We start from the raw sequence: 21,495 nt of genomic DNA, 5'->3' as shown, positions 1-21,495 counted from the left end.
AAATCTTACTCCCTATACATCTTAAGTACCGGTCTCAGTGTCTTCTTGGGTGCGCGGCTGACCCGAGGCTTGAGTAAGTGCCTCCCTTCGGGAGTTTTGGAATCTTTCAGAAAATACATGGGAAAGGTAACTAAGCTACCTAAGGTTATAAAACAAGTGAGAGAGAAAGGTATGGGGTGGAATCTCTTCTACTTCCAGAGAGAGGTAACTGAATCCCCACAGAAGACAAGATGCTTCCGACTTTAGAGAACCCATTAACTTGGACTTATTGCATTATTTTTCTTTCTTAGTGTTTCTAATCTGCTGGATGGTGCTGATTAATTTAGTTAAGAGGCAGACAGTAAGGCGGGAAATGTCCTACGTAGCTTCAGCTTGGACAGTTTCTAAAAATAAAAGTTAGATTCTTCAGGACACAAATTATAAAACTTTCCAGTGTCCTTACAAACAAACTGTGCATCTTTCACCAACCTGAAAGCTGTGACTTGGGAAAATTAAATTTCCTCCAAAACAATACGCGTGAGCAGCAGTTCTGTTCAGGGTGGAAACCTGTTAGCTGACAAAAACCTGTGAGCGCCAGAGTGCACTGCTCAGATAGTTTGGGGATCGGGTGGGGAAGAAGAGAAAAAAATATTTAAAGTAGCTAGTTCTGCTCATTTATAGATTAAGTTTTCAGTTTCTGGCTATTTAAAAATATTGTGCATTGCAATAAAATAAACAGGCAATAGAAAGCTAAATCATGTCAAAAACTGATTGTATGGAGCCAAAGTTTATGCTTGATGCATTTACAAATGTATGTAACAAAGTTAGGAATCAAGTATATCCACCAAAACCATATTTTTATTGGTGTTCACACAGATTTGTTTGAATAATCTAATATATACATAATCCTATTCATTAATTGTTCTCTGCAGTTGAAAGACTGTTAAACTATTCCAAACACAGAGGCTGCAGACATGGCTCAGGGTTAAGAGCACTAATTGCTCTTCCAGAGGAACTGAGTTCAGGGGGAAAAACTCTTAGAAATTAATTTTTTTTTTAAAAATTAAAGGGAAAACCTCAAGTACACTGCACATTAAAATTCTGAATTGTTCCCGTAAAGTAAAATCTTTAATCATTATTAATCACTCACAATATTTTAGATATTATATTAAATAAAGACAATGTAACTGCATGAGAAAAATCCTGTGTGAAGATAGCTATATAAACTAATTCAAAACTAGGGCAGCTAATAAGAATTCAGTGAAGCATAAGATCAATAGTAAGCAGTTTTCTTATATACTATCAAGCTAGTTGGAAACTTAGATGCAATATCTAGCTCAGAATATTGACATAGATCTATAAAATAAACATAATGAAATGTAAGCATAATGAAAATAGAGTGAGCTGTGAATAAGCTGAGCAGACCTGGGTGACCTCATGTAAGTGGCAGATCCTTCTGGCCAAGGAGACTATCACAAAACCATTCCTAGTAGACACGTGCAATGCTTAGTGCTCTGGGCCATATCAATAGGACTCCCCCTTTTCCACCTCCTCATTTACCATCCTCATCCTAGAAATAGCATTCTGTAAGTTGGAAGATCATATTGATGCTGCTCACAAGTCCCTCCTCACTGCTAATAAAATGCAGAATACAAAAAGGGAGATGCTCCAGGCATGGAGAGCTGGCTCAGGCGTTAAGAGCACTGGTTGCTCTTTAGTGGACCCAGGCTTGATTTCCAGCACCCACAAGACAACTAGTAACTCCACATAACCCCAGTTCCATAGGATCTGATGCTCTCTTCTGGCCTCTGCCAGCACCACACACACACATGGTACACATACAACATCCAAGCCAACACTCATAAACTAAAAATAAGTAACTTTTAAAATGCCCCAATGAAATCTACTCAGTAAATGTCATCCTCTCCATCACATGTTAAAAATAAAGAATTCAGGTCTAGAAGGGTCAGTGACTTCAGAGATAGCTACTTCTCAATGTGCTTTCAAAGATGGTTCTGTGCTTTGGGAAAACACATTGCATGCATCTTCCTGTAATGCTAAGTATATCAGCATCAGCCTCCAAGGGTAGAGAATGAGCTCACATAGTCAAGCTAAGAACCAGTCTCTTAAGTTCTCTAAATTCAATATGTCTTTCCATCCATCCATAACTGAACATTACAGAATCAATTCCTTACTGGCAGGGTTGGATAACAGGATTGTGATCTATATAACAATCCTTATACTTAAAAAGTCTGAAAGGACTATTTCAGAGACAGTGTGGAAATTTCTTAAACAGATGTTTTCATGTTATAAATACTACTTTCCAAAAACTTAAAAAGTGTTCATCAAGATGGTCTCTACACCAAATGAATAAAGTAGGAAGTGACAATTTCACCAAGTAGGAATGTCAAATTCAGTGATTTAATAAAATTCAGCATCCAAGAGTCATTAGCATTTAGCTGCTGGGTCGCATTGCTATCAGCCCTGTGGGTTTGCTCCCTGCTAAGTCACTCCAGCAGAACCATTAGTCGTCATATTACTAACAATGGGTGTCTCGGAGGTCTCATTTATCATTTCCAATGTTTTTCTCCTTTTAAGTGAGCTGTTTAATGAGAAGGGGCTATTGCAGTCACGAGAATGCATCATTAGCCAAACATATTATTGCAAACATCATATTCACTGCTTCATTTCTGTACATAAAAAGAAGAGAGGAGAGGAAGGAGGGTGAGAATGAGGGAGATGGAAGAAGGGAGAGAGGACAAAGGAACAGACTTCCCTCTATGCAAAGGAGCCTGCCTTCTAACACCAGAAGAGACACAAAGTATTCAATCAAATTCTTAAAAGGGCTTGAAACTGAATTTAAGGAAGGAACTTTTAAAAAACATAATATTTTCCAGACATGCATACACACAGAGAGATAAAATTATTTTTGTATAAACAAGCACAGTACCCCAGTGAAGAGCTGTGATAAATAACTTATAGGGCTGGCATGATGGTTCGGTGGATAAAGGACCAACCACACAATAGGAAGAAGCAATGTCAGACCATCAGCATCCATTTAAGGTCATGTGAGTGTGGAAGCCTGGGGAGGCAGAGACAGGGGATCTCCAAGGTATGCTGGCTAGCTAGGCCAGTGGGAATGAGAAGCTTTGGCTACAATGAGAATCCCTGCCTCAGAAACTAAAGTATAATCCAGGAAGAAAGCCTTGGGCCACTACACTCCCACACTATGTAAATTATGAGAATGTCAAATTTCTAATTGGCACAGAAAGTGTGTGCACGCTCGCGAACACACACACACACACATATGTATATGTATATGTATATGTGTATATTTCAGGCTATGCTTCTCAAATGCACAAAGACTTTAAAATATGAGGGAAAGCAAGCATCACAATGTGCATGTCTCCTCTGCCTCAGGAATGTTCATGCCACACACGTCCATATGCACTGTGAGGGCCTCCTTGTCTAATGCCACACATATTACACAGCTCCGCTCTTTGGGCGGCTATTTTATTCTTTCCACAACCAGCTCTCCTAGACGACCATCAGCATCTGCATCCCTTCATAAGTCAACAATCTACTCCAGCTGTTTTCTAAAAACAGGCATCAGGAAGGCACCAGAGCAGACCCAAATGTAGACCCAATCAGCTGCACATCCTTCCCCGCTTTCTTAGCTCGTCTGGGGTTTCACCATCACCATACTGATCAGGGGATGGGGAGGAGAGAACTGCCGTTGTCAAATTTTCCCTTTTTGGATACCCAGAGCAGAGCTGTTAAAAAAATCTGTGTACGCGAGAGCGACACTGCATACCAAGAAGATATTACAGGACGAGACAAATAACATCTGCACCATTTTCTTGTTTTAAAGCCTCAGAGTTTATTATCTTCTGACACAGTAATGACGGATGCCAGAAGCTTGGTGCGGAGAGCTCACGACTCATACAGCCAATGAGAAAATTATTACGCTTAGTGAAATGATAAAAGTCAATGAAAAACGATGAAATAAAGCTCAACTTTCCAGTTTCTTGACTGTCAGATTTTGTAATAAAAACATATCTATACTTTATTAAATTTACCTAAGTCCTTGAAAGAAATAGCAATAGATTGCTTCCTAAACTACATAAAGGAGGGCAGAATACATCTTAACAAGCAACAAAAGCAAGACATGTATCTGAAAGCATGAGGAGTTTGGCCCTAGACTAATTGTAAACCTAGGCTGAGCAGGTTCTACTCGTTCCTGTGGCATTCAATGTCTTGGTTGGGTCAGTTCAGTTTTAGGCATGTAATCTCTCTTTCATATTGCGCTGCACAGCGTTAAAGAAGATGGACATGAGAGCCAGGTCCATGGAGATCAGTGCTTTCTAAGTTTCCCATCACTCACTGCTAATGAAAACACGTGTCCCAGATCCTATCATTTGTAAGGGGTGGAGCCGGAGCACAAACTGATCTCAAAAGGCAACTGTATGTATGGCCTTTACCACCCTGAGTCACACAGGATAACAATATATACCATGCACCACGTACAAAGAGGTCAAGAATGGGTTATCAGTTAAAAAAAGTCAAAGACAAATGAATGATGCTGCCAACGCCCATGACCAGAAATGTCTGGCCAGATCAAAGAACACTTTGCAAGCTTAGTTTCTCAGCTCACCAAATGTCATTTCATAATGATCCGGCACTCCCCAGGACCATTCCGTTGGAAATTATTATTTTTTAATGGCAATGTACAGTTGGCAGTAAAAACTTCCACTCTCACTGCATGTTAAAGCATAATAAAAACAAGCAGTGCATGTCTTGACTCTGTTTACTGATGCCCAAGTTCTCCAAAGGGAGGCTCCTTGCTGAACAGTCTCCATCCAGAAGCCTCACAAGAGCCAGACTTTCAAGCCACAGGGTTGAGAAACAGAGACTCGTGCAGCTCAATGCTCCTCCTTTCTGGGGTCAATGCTTTTGTTCCTTCCCTGCCCAGATTCCAACTCTTCCACTCAGGTCATCTTCTTAGCTTATCAAAATAATAGCCCATCCACTTGCCACACACTGTGAGTCAAGCTCTGTGACATTTATTCTGTATTTCCCTGTTCCTTTATATAGGCCTATAAAGCGGGTTTCACTACATCATTCCTATTTTACAGAAAAACCAAAGCAGGCAGCTGATCAGGTTATAATTGCTCAAAAATGACAGCAGATCTCAACTAGGATTCATCTCACCATGGGGTCCTTTTTCTCAACTACTAAGTTAGGAGCATCACACTCTAGTCTCAAACTCCCATTTTAATATCAAAACAAAAATGCTTTGATGCTAAAAGTTTAAGGTATCAAGTAGTCTGATACCTACCTATTAGACTGCTGAAAATGATATCGTCAGGGAAAGAACCCCAGTCCTGCTTTTCTAAGGGCCTTCTCCTACGCCACCTTGGTTTCTTATGAAATTTGCAGGTAGAATACATTCTGATTTCCTATCCTAAAACACACTCTGTGACTTGTCACTGTGACACACTGGGTGATAGCTGGGACACCACTGATTCCTGCAGAGTCTCCAAAAACTGCTATCACTATAGCCACACCTGACTTGGAATAACTCATCTTATCACAACTCAGGTAGCAAAAGAAGCCATAGTCTTCTAAGAATTGTTACTACAGATGGTCCCATGGTATTTTCCCATATGCTTTAATGATGAATGACTGGGTGACAATTATTTAATGTGTTCCATTTCCTGACCTAGTTGCAGGCTGGAATCACTCGAGTTGCTATACACCACGCCAACGCCAGGCTATGTCAGAGGTTAATCAAACTAGAAAAAGCTTGGCTGGAAGCAAAATTGGCCTCAGTTTTTAAGATTATTTTTATTTATGTGAATGTCCATATGCATGTATGCCACATGTGTGTCTGTGCAGACCAGAAGAGGGTGACAGATCCCCTGGAACTAGAGTTATAATTGGTTCTGATCCACCTTACCTGGGTGCTGGGAACCAAACTCAGGTCCTCTGGAAGAGCAGCAAGTGCTCTTAACCATAGAGCCATCTCTCCAAGCCAAGCCGCAGTACTTTTTAACCTTTGAGATGACTCCAATATGCACTAATTTGAGATCCAGCGCTTTAATCGCTATTAGATTTTAATTTTTCGGGTAATAGTAGATCAACAAGGCCAATGTAACACAATTTATAACATAGCTATCAATTATGTAAATCTAGCATGTCCAAAAATTTCTTTGAAATAAAAGTAAGAAATTCCAAAATAAATTATCATAGAGCACCAATATTAGTTACTTAACAGAAGTCCTTTTAGCTAGTGCTACAGATCAACACATAGGAAACCTGAAACACACACACAGACACACACACACACAAACCTGAGCCAGCAGCCACAGTGTGCTCACCCCAGGAACACATATCCACTGTATCCTCCATGTAATCTCACTGTAATAGCCTTTTCATGCCCAAAATCAAAGGAAAGAAATTCTGTAAGCCTTTTTCCAAAGCTAATGCGGAGACCTCCTCCTTGATCTGCACCATTAAATGAAAACCTGCTGCCTTCTGCAAGCATACTTAACCACCACAGGTTTTAAATTCCCTAGTGGAAGACAATGTGACTATCGAGTCATACAACCGATCAAGAAAGGATGCTTAATCACTGTAAATAAGAAAACAAGGATTAAACTACAATCAACAAAATTTCAAAGAAGCGATCCTTGTTCTTTCCAACTCTAAATCTTGCTTGTAATAAATGTTTGTCAGTTCTGATATTCAAGAGGTGATAACCAATCCATTTTCTCAATCTTCTGTTTCTCTTGAGAAAAAGCCTCTGTGACATTTCTGGTCATTGGTCCCAAAGACACAGTAAACACTGAGCACTTCTCGGGACTGCTAAATTAAATTTAGGCAAAGTATGGTGGCTCATATTTGTGGTCCCAGCACTGAGGAAGCTGAAGCCAAGCTATGAATTCAGGGCCAGCCTGGACTACAGATTAAGAATTTGTCTCATCAAAATTGATTCTACCAAGAAACGAATGTATTTCTTCATTTTTGATGATTATATTGCGCACACACACAGCAATTTGAGGGTCCTCCTTAATGTTATGAAAGTATTCTGACCCAACATAATTCAGAAGGAAGAATGTCTACTTACAGGTATCATCCAGTTGGCCAGGTCACCATACTTAGAAACCTGCATGGCTCCTAACATTGTTAGATTGACATGTCCCCTAGGAAAGAAACAAGAAGTATAGAGCAAACCTCACAAGCTTTATATCTCCTTGGCTTTTAAAGCACCAGCAGTTAAAACAATATTATGGCCTGAAATGCATCTGGTTCCCGCTCCTAAATAGATCAGCTCTAAGCTGATACAAAGAAATAACCATTAAGGGTTCTTCAAAAAAAAATTATAGCCTATATCGTCTCCAGGAACAAACTAAACACAGGTGTGCACAGTGAAGTTTGTTTCCTTTAGTGAGAGAGTGTAACTTGTTTGGAAGACAAACAGTGGCTGCAACATGAGCCCACAGTTTGAAGAAACTGTTGGGGATACCTTTTAATGCCATTTTAATCAAGCTGGCACAAAGATGCAAACTCTATGCAGGGCGGTCTTTTCAAAGTAGTGAGGTGGATATTTCCGTGCCCGGACCTCAGTGGGAATCATTTTACAGCTTTTCTGTGGCTGAACAAACCCTGGTCGTTTTAATGGGACTGTGGGCAATGGGACTGCACCTCAGAGTCTTGCTCACGGGCGCAGGGGGATGCGTCAGCCCACTCCACCCCGTGTGGATTCAAGGAGCTCCGTTATTACATACCCTCTAATCATGGCGAATGACTCATCGCTGGAGAAGAAAGAGGCTCCTGGGAGGACAGTAACTGTTTCCTTTCCTAAAGGCACACACAAGAGAAAGAAGGGAGGCAGGGAAGGAACTATTAGATCTCTGAGATTATGACAATGGACAGAGAGGTCTGTGATGTGTCTGCTTCTGAAAGACTCTACAGTGCAACCAAAACGCATTTGCTTGTGAGGTAGCCACTGGCTGCCCTGAGAAGAGGTGTATTTTGTCACGGACACTGTTTGGCTTTCTCCCTGAAAAGTGACAAGAATCAGCACTTATGGGATTCCTGCTTGAAAATTCTCTATAGGCAAAGTTCCCTCCAGGATCTGTAGGGTGCCCTTCAGCATTCCTGCTGTAGACACTGACAACCTGCAGTTAATGACTAAAGCATGCTGAGATCTAACATGCAACACAGTGGCGATGGGCACCCATACCACATGGCACATTTGAAACACTTTCTGAAAGGAGACCTCAGATGGCAGCTGTGGAAGGATGAACAGTCATTAACTTGATCTTGTCAATCAGTCATTTCACAACGTAGACACGCATCAAATCAACCCATCAAACGTGAAACATTGGATATATGCTGACTTTAACTTGCCAACTGTGTTGGCTAGCTCTGTGTCAACTTGGCACAAGCTAGAATCACTGGGAAGGAGGAAGCCTTAATTGAGACAACGCCTCCATCAGATCAGACTGTATACAAGCCTATAGGACATGCTCTTACTAATGATAGATGGGGAGGGCCATTGTGGGTGGTGTCATCCCTGAGCTGGTGATGCTGAGCAAACAGTGGGAAACAGGGAAGCTGTCCTCCTCCATGGCCTCTGCTTCAGCTCCTGCCTCCAGGTTCCTGGCCTGCTCCAGTTCCTGTCCTGACTTCATTTGATGATGAATGGTGACATAGAAGTATAAGTCAAATAAACCCTTTCCTCCCCAAGTTGTGGTGGTCATGGTATTTTATCACAGCAATAGTAACCCCAACTAAGACACCAATTATATCTTAATAATTCTGGGGAGAAAATCTAAAATAAAAGTAAGTGAACAATATAGAAAGGACCTCCCTAACTCCTTATTATCGTTAAGCCTGACCCTCCCTTGTTACATTCCAGCACAGAACAACATCCATCTTTTTCTCTAGCTCCTATAAGCTGTGAGTTTCTTTCCAATCACTTACTTTCATGAAATCAAAGAATACCTCTGAACACATTTAATACTATTTCCTAAAGACTTTCTTGGAAAGACTTCTAAAAAATTACACTTGGGGAAAAAACTTCACATTTGGCTGGATGTGGCAGCAAATGCCTGTAATCCCAGAACTCAGAATGCTGAGGCAGAAGGATCACCAAAGTCTATATAGCAAATTCTAGGCTAGCTAGAATTGCAGAATGAGACCCTTAATCATTCAGTTGGCACACTAGCTACACTATCAGTGCCTTGGTGAGACCCAAGCTGCCTGTCTTGTGTGGTATACTTTCACTCTGCTCCAGGGCTTCAGAACATCATATGGTCGCCACTGGAAAAGTGCTTAAATGCCATCTGACCAAAGTAAGTCCACTGTCTCAGAACACTCCATCCTTCCCTCCGATGAAGTAAGGTAGCTAAGGAAAGGAAGAAAAGCTACCACTGAGGTCAGAGAATACAGGAAAAGCTCACAGATGCATCAGAGCCAAAAGAGGTCTGGCCATCCCTGGCTGTGCATCACAGCCACACTGCCTACCTCTCAAGGACTGCTGAAAGCTAATGCTTTTATTGATATCCCCCACTTCAGCTCAAGTATGGGAAGAAAGTAAGCCTATTTATATCATACTGAAATATTTACTGCCGGGGGGGGGGGGGGGGTGGTTTGATTCTAAATAATGGAAACGTTTTCTCCTCTTCCAAAGTACCATAAAACTGAAACGCTTTGGGGAACACTTTCATGACATGGTTAGAAGTGGCTTTTAGACAGCACGCAGGACTCAGAGGTTCAGTGAGATCATGTATGTGACGTCCTCATTCAGAGCCTGGCACAGAGTGGCAGCCCCACGACATCAACTCTCACCATTATCACTATTACTGCTCTCTCCAAATCACTTAGAAAAAGAGGCAGAGCTGCTACCCCTCCAGAGATAACTGCATAGCATCAACAACTGACTTATAAAGTCAGGCTCCTAGGCAGCCTGCATGAGCCCTAAGCTTTAGCACATGCGCAACACAGCCAGACCTCATCCAGACACAACTTCCCCATCTGGCACAATCAGATCCTTGCCAGTTGTGTGAGGTAGACGGACAGTCATAGAGGAAAGCTGTAGAGGGCATGAAAGAGACATAAACATCCCATGGCTTTGTTTTCTGAGTAGTAAATCACAACGACGTCCAAAAGGTATTTTCCACTGATGATACATGGGGGCCAGGGGGTGTTCACAATTATTATTATTACTATAATTGTTAGCACTGTGTAGGAAATTCTAAGATGAATGAGGGGAGTTCTGGCTTGCTAAGAGCTGTACAAAGCATAATTTTATTTAAAAGCCCTTAGAACAACTGTCATGGGAAGGGACCCAGGTCCCTTCTAAGGCAGTCTTATAAATTACTCTCTTCTGAAGCAAACTTATCTACCCACATCTTCATTTATCTACACTGTTAATTTGAGTGCAAGCATGTTCATGTGTCTTCTAAAGCATGGCTATATTCTTTTTAAAGTAGTTATATACATGCATTTTTTAATTTATGTTATTTATTTTTGAATGTGTGTGTGTGTGTGGTCAGAGGACAATTCTCAGGACTCATTTCTCTCCTGCTGCCCTGTGGGACCCAGGGATTGAGCCCTGGTCAGGCCGGTTCCTAAGCATCTCCATAAGTCACTCCACTAGCATGACTTTTATTCATTTATAACTGCTGTACGCATGCCAACTGGTTATCCAACCCAAAGATCAGCCCTGAAAACATACATACCAGCAACATTATTCAGACTGAACAGGTTGTATTATAGTCTCAGGAATACACACGCACACACACACACTTAAAGAAATTTGAAAGAGAGCAAGGTAAAGTATACAGCCTTACTTCTAAGGCTCAGGGAATACTGCAGAGGAAGGGGCAGAAAGAATGTAAAAGCAGGAAATCAGGAAGGAGGGCTGTCAAAAGATATGCCATGGAGAAGACACAGCCATTGTAACCACAAACTCACAGCTCCTGAATGTTCCTACACTGATAAGCATGGCCCTGACAATAGTCAGGTATGGATGGGGAAGGGCCCACAAAGCCCAACCCTCATTTCTGAACTATTTGCTCTCACAGGGAGAGAAGAAGTCACTGCCTTCAGTTGTGTACCCACTGCTGGCTCCACCAGGTCCCAATGGATACCTCCAATCTAATAGTCACACAGGTGACCCTGGTTGAATTAAATGGATCATGAAACAAAACAGAAAGTCCAGAGTCTGAGGGAAGGGGAGCCATGGATGTGGATGATAGGGATGAGAGAGGGGTGAGAGAAGAGAGAAAAAGGATGCACTAAGACACATTCGGAAATATCAACACACAACCCGTTTCTGTGCACACATCTAAATCTTTTCACACAGCCTTGTCAGGAGAGTCCATTCATTTTATCCTCACCTAGTCCTTTGGTTCACAATTCAATAGTGTTTAGTAAATAACTACTGTGAGCACCGAACAAAGCTGCAAACAAAATTCAACCACCATAGACTATCGGTTCTCAAACACGACTATCCATCAGACTCCCACAGGGGGCTTCTACATACGTAGACTGCCCCCTCCTCCAACTCACCCAGTTTCTAATTCAGTACATGGGTAGTAGGAGCTGAGATCTAACAGTCATGGGACACGCTGCCACTGTGGATCTGGAGACTTGGAAAACTCCTACCCTCAGGGGGAAAAGGAGCTCACAGCACAGCAAGAGAGAGAAATAGTTACAAGGTAAAATGACGGGTGAAAGACACTCAATGTACTGTAGGCTCTGGAAGGAACATTCTTGTCCTGTGGAAGGATTGGAGGAGGTGAAATGAGCCAAATGTGAAGGATTGTTATAAGCTATTCTGATGGTAAATTAAGAGTGCAGAGATGGTGATGAAAATGAATGGAAGACTCCTGAGCATACACTAAGTGCAAAGGCTATTGGAATAAAGGAGTGATCCTAAGCAGAGAAAGCCCAATAGACATTCAGTGTAAATCTGCCTGTACTTCAGTATATAGGCCGTGATACTCCAGAAGTGGCAGAGTCCTCAAAAGCAGGGTGAACTTTGGGGAGGCTGTTCTAGTTGTCACAGGATGTTTGGTAGCATCTCTCTGCACCTGCTAGATGTCAGTAAGGATTGCTCCCAGATATTTCCAGATGGTGACAAATGTCCCTAAGAGCCTTTTGAAAATGGCCACTGGAGAAATTACACAGCGAAGCTTACACAGGCCACAAGATGTCCAAGGTGATTATTTCTAAAGCAGTTTCCATGAATGGTATGTCTCTAAGAGCATGACTTGTATATTAGAAGAGAACAGCACCCATAGGGAAGTGAGCAGGGCTCATATTTAATGATAGAGCAGAAGTGTGGGAATTATTAGAAATTTCACCAGTTACTGTAGGTTTGTACCAGATTCCCATAGCACCTACAGGCTGCCATCTATGCCTCTCTAAAGCCGGCTTTTCAGCAGGTGTAACTCAGTGTTTGACAAAGTCATAGAGGAGGAATAAGACACGGGGAGCTCAGGCTCTGATGACCTTATCTTGGGCACTTTAGGATTATAGCAGTATTTCAGAACCGGACAATGGGTAGCCCCATTGGGACGGAGCTACTTCAAATCTGTATAACGTAGGAAGCCCTCCAGTTCAACAAAGTCACAAAAAAGAGTAACTACACTTCCAAGAAAAACGGAATTTACAACGGCAAATGCAAATATCCAACTAACATAATAAATTAGTCAAAGCAAGCAGCAAATATTTTCACAGATCAGTGAGCTCCTGCTAAAGGGTATGGTATTATTCAAGTACAGCATTGGTTAAATGTCATCGCATTATCACACCAGGCCTTTCAGAGTTGAGTTGTGTTAGCTAATTCAGATACTGAACCCAAATGTGCCTAACTTCCAAAAATCCCGAGCGTCAGACATCAGTTTGACAGCTGGCCTTTATGTTCAGCTCGCATTACTTCTGAGAGTTACACATACTATTTCTGAGTGCAGAGTAAGAACAATACTTCTGTGGGGGCAGAACTAACAAAGGCACTGAAATTTTCCTAGGACAGAAATTAACTTCTCAAGAGCAGCTCCATTCCAAAGATGAGCCGAAGGCCAACGGAAAAGCAGTGTCACCTCAAGCATCGTGACAGTTGCCAAAGGCCTGGCCTGTTCATTCTCTAGGTTGCTAATATACTTCATGTCCCTGTCAAATAACAGGCTGATAATAAAAGGCAAAGCACGTGACTACATGAGCAGAAGAGAATACAGTGCTAGAGTCCCCAAGTCAAAGAGACTCTACTTGTCTTCAGGTCACAGCCTCGGCATGAACTCAGTGACCTGGTACAGACTTAGGCAACCCTATCTGCAGAGGACCCTCTCACGCTAATAAGGCCTACAGTACAGAATGGTACACACTGTCAACAATCAAAACTCCAGTGCACCAGCCTAGTACTGTGTATCCACTCCCACTTTCTCTATCCACTGAAGCCTGAGGCATTTCCACTTGGGGTTGGCCAATGAAGGCCCAAGCAGGAGACTCAGAGGATATCTTCAGTCCACCAAGTTCACTGTAATTTATTTGGTGGTCGTTTTTAACCCAATGTCACACTTTCTGTTGGGTGGCTTCTTTCCTGCCACTACCCTTTAAGAATAAAGGAGAATAAGTCTCTGGGAAATCCTCATCGTATCTGAGTTTCCTTCATACTGTCCAAAAGCTTGGAAATTGCCTATCTCTGAACTCTTCATGTCAATAACACCACGTAAGGGCTGCCATTACAAGGACACTTACATTTCCTCCTTTATCACAGCTGAGACTGGATGAGAGTGACCTCAAACACTAGAAGGGTCATTTCCATCCTTTGTTATAAATAAGATGAATTCTTTCCAAGAAAGACAAAGAACTCGGATCAAATTGTTGCTGGTATTTAACACAGAACTAGCAAAAGAAAATGGTGAGAAAAAAAAAAGTGAATTTACCTGCATTGATGAGATCAGCATCAGCTTCGTCTTTCAGTGGGTATGGGCCCTGTCAATCATAGCAGAGCACACATTCAGTGAGTGACAGAAGCGCATTTCTCACTGTCACATGCTAAAAGTGTTTAAATGCCTTCCCTGAAGATCTAGAAAGTTAACGTGAGCAAGCTCATGTCCATATCTATCTTGTTTGTTTTCTTTTCTCTTTTTCTTTTTTTCCTGAGACAGAGTTTCTCTGTGTAGCCCTGGCTGTACTGGAACTCACTCTGTAGACCAGGCTGGCCTAGAACTCTAGATCTGCCTGCCTCTGCCTCCCAAGTGCTGGGATTAAAGGCATGTGCCACCACTGCCCAGCCCCTGTTTGTTTTCTAAACACAGAGAGAAAGGTGGTGTGGAGTTGGAAGTATGGAGAGGAGGGTAGGATTTGGAAGGAGCTATCTCCAATTAACCACCCACAAAGGAAAAACTGTGTTTTTAGTTGATTGGTTAGGTGGGTGGGTGAGTGGTTTTTTTAGTTTTTTGTTTGTTTGTTTGTGTGTGTGTGTGTTTGTTTTTGAGATAGGATTTCTCTGTGTAACAGACCAGGCTGTCCTAAAAGTCACTCTGTAGACCACAGTGGCCTGGAACTCACAGAGATCTGTCTCCCAAGTGTAAGGTTTAAAGCAGTGTGCCACCACTGCCCCATGGCAAAATGACTTTTCTCCAACAGAGTCTAACTAGGTATACAAACACCACTTAAGGAAAGGCCTCAATTCCAGTAGTAGCTGGTCAACAGAAAATGAACCCAGTGGTATATTTGGAGGGTTTTATCTCATAATGTTTTGTATGTTTTGTTTTAACCTTACAGGTCTTTGATATTATGGTTCTGATTTTGTTTTCATGCTCTGTGTGTGTGTGTGTGTGTGTGTGTGTGTACATCTGTATGCGTTTCTTGTGCTTTTTCTTTGTTCTCTTTTCCTGTTGGTTAATTTTATCCTAATCTGGCTTGGGTATATTTGTTTATCTGTTCCTTTTACTCTTTAGTTACCTGCTTGCTTCTCTTTGTTTCTAAATTCTCTGTTTCCTAATGAAAAAAAGATGGGTGTGGCAGAGGGGTAGGAAGGATTGAGGAAGACCTGGGGAGGGGGAGTTTTGATTTGCATAATAAAGTGTATAAATCCTCTATTTGCAATAAAAATTTAAATTATTTAAGATGTATATGTTGGGTGAAAATTGTTTCAATAATAAAAAGCAATACAAACTCATTTTGTGTTTTAAGCTTGTGATCTTTGGTGGGTTGTAACTGTCTTGGCCCACACAGAGCCTGTGGGTCACAGGTCCAACGTACCTGCAACCCTTTCCAGGAGGGCTTCGAATGACAGCTACACATGTGTTCTTTGGCTACAGGGCCTTGGAACAGCAGTTCTTTTGTTTTGGTACACAACACTTTGCAAGTCTGAATTTGGAATTCTAATTTTACCTCTGCTTGTATCTCCACACGGGCATCCTTATGTTCTCTTTGCTCTGTTCTCAGAAGGATATTTAAAATATATAGTTGCGTATGTTTGTATATGTGTATACATGAATGCATGTACATGCATACATGTCTATATGCATATGTCTGTGAAGATCAAAGCAAGCACTTCACATGCTACACACATGTTTTCTGCTGCACTTGAACTAATTTCATATTCCTTTTTATAAAGTAACTCTGATGACTTGAATGGAACCAAGAATTTTTATATCGTAACATATACCAACAGAAAGGGAGGAAAAGGAAAAGAAAAGATAGGAGTTAAGAATGAGTAAACATGGCTATAAATTTTTAATTACTCCCAAAAGTGGGGCTGAAAACTATCTTATAAAGAAATTGAATAACACCTAATGACAGACCTCTGGACACTTCTGTTTAAATATTTGAAGTGGATAACTCACAGAAACTTACTTTTTCTCTGTCTTCAAAATGAAAAAGGTGATCGCTCTCGACAACCTCAGAGTTTCCTCAAAAGTAACAGCTTTGACATCAGTAGGAACCTGCTTCTATCCAGACACACAACATTCTTATGTCTCTGAAAATGGCCATGAGATGGCTCAACTGATCAGTGTTCACTGTGTACCTGTGGTCATCACACATATTGTCCATACAGGATATATATTCTTCTGTATATATAATTTTATCACAGTGACAGCAAAAGTCTACTGAGAAATAATAAAATACTGGAAAATAATAGAATACTAGAAAAGCATAACCAGTAGCCAGCAGCTATCATTAAAGAGAAGTCAACTTACCAGGCCCAAGACTCCATTTTCACTTTGAAGATGAACAGTCATGTTGGGACTGATAAAGTTGCTGGCCAGAAGAGGGATCCCAATACCCAAGTTAGCTGGAGGAAAGACGTTAGTTAAGGTGGAACACAGCAGAAGCAAAGACTGGGCTCTGAGTCTTTGCACATGCCAACCACAACAAGAGTCTTCTTTAGAGGGAATTGTTATGAATATAACTGAATAAATTTTCCAAAAACTCTCTGCATACTCGTGGACAATTCTCAAAAAAAAAAAAATTCTAATTAGTCTTCATTTTCCCACAAACATTATTGTGCTTTATCACAAAGATCAAAGGTATGGCTTCAGAGGACAACCAAGGTCATTTTAGCAATAATGTAAGTCAGACTTTATTTTTATTTTATATGTGTTCAACAAACTGGATTCATATATATTTATGACTGACATTACTAAGCATGGTTTGGCCTTTATTTAAAAACTATTTCTACTATACTAAGCCCTCACTAAGAAGAAAGAACACTTAAAATTCAAAAAGAAATATATTATTTTTTAAGTTTAAAGGAAAAAAATTCTGATCAGACCAAACTGTCACTGTTTTGATGGCTGTAGTATGACTGAGATATCATCAGGAAAGAGAGGAGGGTGCACTTCAGTCCCGGCTATCTCCCTCCCTTGCCTGTGCGTACAATGGATTATGGCTATTATGATAACTCTCATCCCCCAAGTGAATTCTGAGCACAGCACAGGTGCAAACTGTACAACTGAGAAACTGAGAGGCCTTGAGGTGAAGACAGGAGGAGTAACAAATTATCTCAGTGGAGATGACTGCAACTCACAGGAAACAGGAACTCATAGGTGAAGAGGTTCTAGTTCTGTCTGCCCTAGGTCTGTAAGTACAGCTTCACAGGAGTCAAAAGTCCATAAGTATTTGTCTCATCATACACCATGTGTATTGTTTGCATTATAGTTCATTATCTAGTATACTGAAAATTAGCAAAATGGCAAGTGATCTTGCTATTAAGGGCACTCAAAGTTCAGACACTAACTGTACTAAGTCATGTCTGCTTTGGTGATTTTTGACAGAGATGAAAGGTATGAGGTACAAAATTTGAATCAATCATGGAATACTTTTACAAAATATCAGATAAAAGAGTGTACTCATAGGATCTTTAGCAAAGGAAGCAGAGGTGTGTTAAGAAGTTGGGTTTTTATGGCTCGTTGAGTGATCAAATGTCAGAATACCAAGAAAATAAATAGCACTGGTCACAACCATGATTCTAATATTTGAAGACCCCATCTTGAGCAATAGCTCCGTCTCAAAACTTCTGGCTAAATGCCAAACCACAGCAATGCAATGTAAAGTCATCAGTTACTAAGTGTATTTTAGTTGCCATCAAGAAAGCAAGCAGATCACAAATTTAAAAAAAAAAAAAAAAAAAAAAATCTTGCAACGCCTGGATTACATATCCCATCCTGTAAAGTTTGACTGCTTTTAAAGTTAAAGTGAAGTAGACAAGAATCATTATTCAGAGGCCTAACAGCTCGTTGAATGTGGAAAACCAAGGACTGTATGTTTGGAGCGGCTCGGGCTGACAAAGGATACCATACATGCCGTCCTCAAACTCCAGGGCGGCTCTCTTGATGATTCGCTCCCTCACATCTTCTCCAGGCTTACCAGACTTGGCTTTTCCATCTCCTTCCTTTCGGAGTGATAAACGCTTCCCAGTGAGCAGAAACAAAGTACCTGTGGTTAGGGTCTGCTTTCCACTTTAGCATTGCTTGAATATAAAGATTTTCGGGGGAAAAATAGCACTCATTACTGGTAGGAGGCACGTCCTACAATATATAAGGGACCATTTTATAAGAAGAATGCGTGGGTGGTGAGTCATGACAGAAATCTTTCTTTAGGAAGTAAATAGAGACGGTTAGATTTGTTTGAAGAGGAAGAGAGAGCTGATTGCACTGAGAAGCAAGCAATCCCTGGTCTTTGCTGTTCGGCCTGCTGTTCTGCTCTTTAGACTGAATGCTGAATTCTCGTCAGGTGTTCAGAACCTGAGCCTGATGAGGAGAAAGCCACAGGCCCTGGACATATCTCCTGGGGCTGTCAGAATGTGCTTGCTGTGTTCCTCCCACCTGCAGTGGCCAGACTGGCTTTGCTCTGTAGGCCTCGCAGGAACCATGGAAACAGTCAGAGGACGGTTTACGTTACTAAATCTCCTTAAAACAGACTGCTCTGTTTGTAAATCGTCTACCCTAGCTCTCAGGGCTCCCAGGAAGTGGTCTAGGATGGCATACTGTCTTTATCCCTAATACTCCTAACATCCCCACTATGTACTTATTGTAGTCCTAATCCCTAACATCAACTGAGACCTGGTAGGTCAGTCATTGTGGAAAAGCCCCAGTCCTCCTAAACTCAACCCCTGGACACCTTCAGACCTATCATCTGCCCATAGCTCAAAGCTAGTTAAAAATGATATTCTTCCGGTATTCCATATAAGCAGAAAACTATTTCAAGACAGACATTTATAAGGAAGCACTAAGACTCCAGAGGGGTACAGTCTCCCAAGGTTGATCATTCATCTCAGTCCGCTAAGACAGCGGACAGACCCAGACTCGGGGAGCAACCATTGCATGCATTCCAGAACCCTGGCAGATGTGATGGCCTACAAAATCACAAGACGTGGGGACACTGTTCCCGGGCAGATACACAGCCAGTTCCTTTCCAGTGGACTTTCCTGGAATGGCCTGAGAGACATGTGTCTCTGGTAACCAGGTTTATATGGACTGGCAATGGAAATTACCTCAATTCTCTTCTCATATTTCTCTCCCTTTATGAGGCGGTGCACATAAATCTTTGGAATGTGGATATCTTCTGGGGCAAATGAGCCAATGTCTACAATTTCTTCAACCTAGAGTAAAAAAAAAAAAAGGCTGTTAAGTGAGACAGTGAAAGCATATGAGTCTATATAAGTGCATGCAACACATACCAGACTTTTCAGACCCACAACTGAGAAGAAACCAAAAATGCATATATTTATCTGAATGCAAAATTCGGGACATAAAGTGACAAAACTTGGCCTTTTCCAAGAGAACTTCAGTTACAAATTCATCCCATGCATGAGGACAGCTGCTGGGACTTGTGTAAACTGCAGCTCATCAGCGCAAAGCTCAAAGACAGGCTCCTTAAATTAATGGGAAATTTATCATATCAAAGAAAAAATCTGCAACAACATCTGTGTGGTCACTTGCAGAGGTTTTCAATATAGATGCAAATGTCACTCCCAGCCAGCTTTAATTACTCCTGTTGTTCACTTCCCAGCATCGTGACAGAACTGTAATCATCCAAATCATTTTACTCAAAGATGGATAATTGATTTTAATGTGGAAATTTCAAGAAGGAATTATTAAGTAATAACTAGAAATAGTCGAATTAACTCAAATCAGAGTCATTCACAGTGGCATTATTTTGCAATAATATAAAATGTTCCCAAGTTCGTCTGCTATTTTAGGATTTTTTTTTTTTTTTTTTTTTTTTTTTTTTTTTTTTTACAATAACATAAATGAACTAAGAATGACAAGGAACAACAACGACAACAACAAAAAAAAACAAACCTAATCTCAACATTTAATTCTGGTTAAAGCTAATTTTGGTTAAAGAATCAACTTTTTCATGACTGTAGAGAAAAATCTCTTGTGCACTGTGCACCTGTCAATAAAAAGCTGATTGGCCAATGAGCTGAGGCAGGATTAGAAGGTGGGACATCTGGCAGACAGAGGGGATTCTGGGAAAGAGACAGGCATAAAAGAAAGATTCAACCAGAGACAGAGGAAGATGGTCAGACAAAACTGAGGGCCACATAACCACGGACATGGCAGCACTTAGACTAAAATGACAACAGGATTCTTAAGGTATGAGCTAGTCAGGGAACAGAGCCCTAGCTTTTGGCCTTGGCATTTATTCATACATAAGAAGTCTCAGAGTGGTTATTTCCTGGGAAAAAGTGACCGGGTGGAAAGCTCACAATTGCACATGACAAATGCAAAATCAGGTTCATTGATATCACATGTGCTACGGCTTGACTCTTGGACACTTTTCATGGCCTATATACAAAGAGTCAGGGCATCTTCAGGTCACTGAGAGGAAGGTCACTTTTATGGGACCATATCCCCTCATCTGTGCATTATGCTCTCTGGCCACAGCTGAAGTAAGCAGGCTGTGTGTTCCATCCTACATCCCCCACTACTGTTCTCCAGCACCCCTTGGAGGCCCAACGTCCGTGGGCTTGCATAATCATGAAGGAGCAATTCAAAGCCATAGCCCAAAATAATCCTTTTCTCTTCATGAGTTGATTACCAAGTCTTTCAATATAGTGACAAAAATTTAATACAATGCCTGAAGCAAACAATCATTTACTTCAACGAGCTGACTTATTTAAACAGGCACAGTTGTTTTGAATGTGCTGACTAAAATATTAATGAAACATCCCAGAAGTCTGTGGAGTTAAGGCCTCACTATGCTATTTTGCTATCCTGTCTCTCACCAGGCTCCTGCTGCAGAGAAGGAACACAGATTTCACATAATTAGTACTATACACTGCCCCCAAGGAGCCGAAGAAGACCAGGGCGCTGGGTGGGGACTGTTTCTGATAAGAAAGATCTGGGGGAAAAGTTAAAACATCAGGTAGGAACCATGGTGTCTGTGTTGAGTCAGTGTGGAGAAATGGAGTTGGGAACTAGCAAGAGAGACAAGGATTTGTGGGGCCACATGTCCTCCAACAGGGAATGACAAGAGGGCTTCTTGCCCCGAACTCTTGTCTCCCCCTCTGAATCATCCCATAGTATATTCACCATTTATTCCTATTCCTATTCTCTCTGCCCCTCCTTCCCTCCTTTCATCCCTTCCTCCTTCTACATTCTCTCTCCTTTCCTTCTGCTCCCTCTTTTTCCCCTCTTCTTTCTTTGTCTCTATCTATGTGGTATATATCCATGCTTGTAAGGGTGTGTGCATGTATATATACAGGTGCACATGCACATATGTGCACAGGTATGTAGAGGCCAGAAATTGACAATGGTGGTCTTTCTCAATCTCTCCCGCCCCTTATTATTTCTATACAACGTTCTTTCCTAAGCCTCTAACTCATCAATTTGGTGAGGCCAACTGGCCAGTGAATTCTAGAGACCCAAGGATTACAGATGTTTGCTGCCATGCTTGTCATTTGTTATGTTGTTACTGGGGATCCAAACTCGGGCCCTCACATTATACAGCAGGCACTTTACTGACTTGGCCATTTCTCCA

General features: G+C 41.4%; 1 protein-coding gene across 1 annotated transcript in view; it reads right to left on the bottom strand.

The window, feature by feature from the left end:
- Positions 1 to 21,495, bottom strand: part of Oxct1 (3-oxoacid CoA-transferase 1) — a 124,446-nt gene that overhangs the window by 43,353 nt on the left and 59,598 nt on the right. The window contains exons 8-13 of the mRNA XM_021182934.2: positions 19,001 to 19,108; positions 17,803 to 17,917; positions 16,206 to 16,300; positions 13,941 to 13,989; positions 7,770 to 7,842; positions 7,109 to 7,184 (exon numbers count right to left, since the gene is read on the bottom strand). Of these exons, the coding sequence (XP_021038593.1) occupies positions 7,109 to 7,184; positions 7,770 to 7,842; positions 13,941 to 13,989; positions 16,206 to 16,300; positions 17,803 to 17,917; positions 19,001 to 19,108 (516 nt within the window). The remainder of the gene's footprint in view (positions 1 to 7,108; positions 7,185 to 7,769; positions 7,843 to 13,940; positions 13,990 to 16,205; positions 16,301 to 17,802; positions 17,918 to 19,000; positions 19,109 to 21,495) is intronic.

The sequence above is a fragment of the Mus caroli genome, chromosome 15, assembly GCF_900094665.2.
Source record: "Mus caroli chromosome 15, CAROLI_EIJ_v1.1, whole genome shotgun sequence".
NCBI lineage: Eukaryota > Metazoa > Chordata > Mammalia > Rodentia > Muridae > Mus > Mus caroli.
This window is presented reverse-complemented; position numbering and strand designations above follow the sequence as displayed.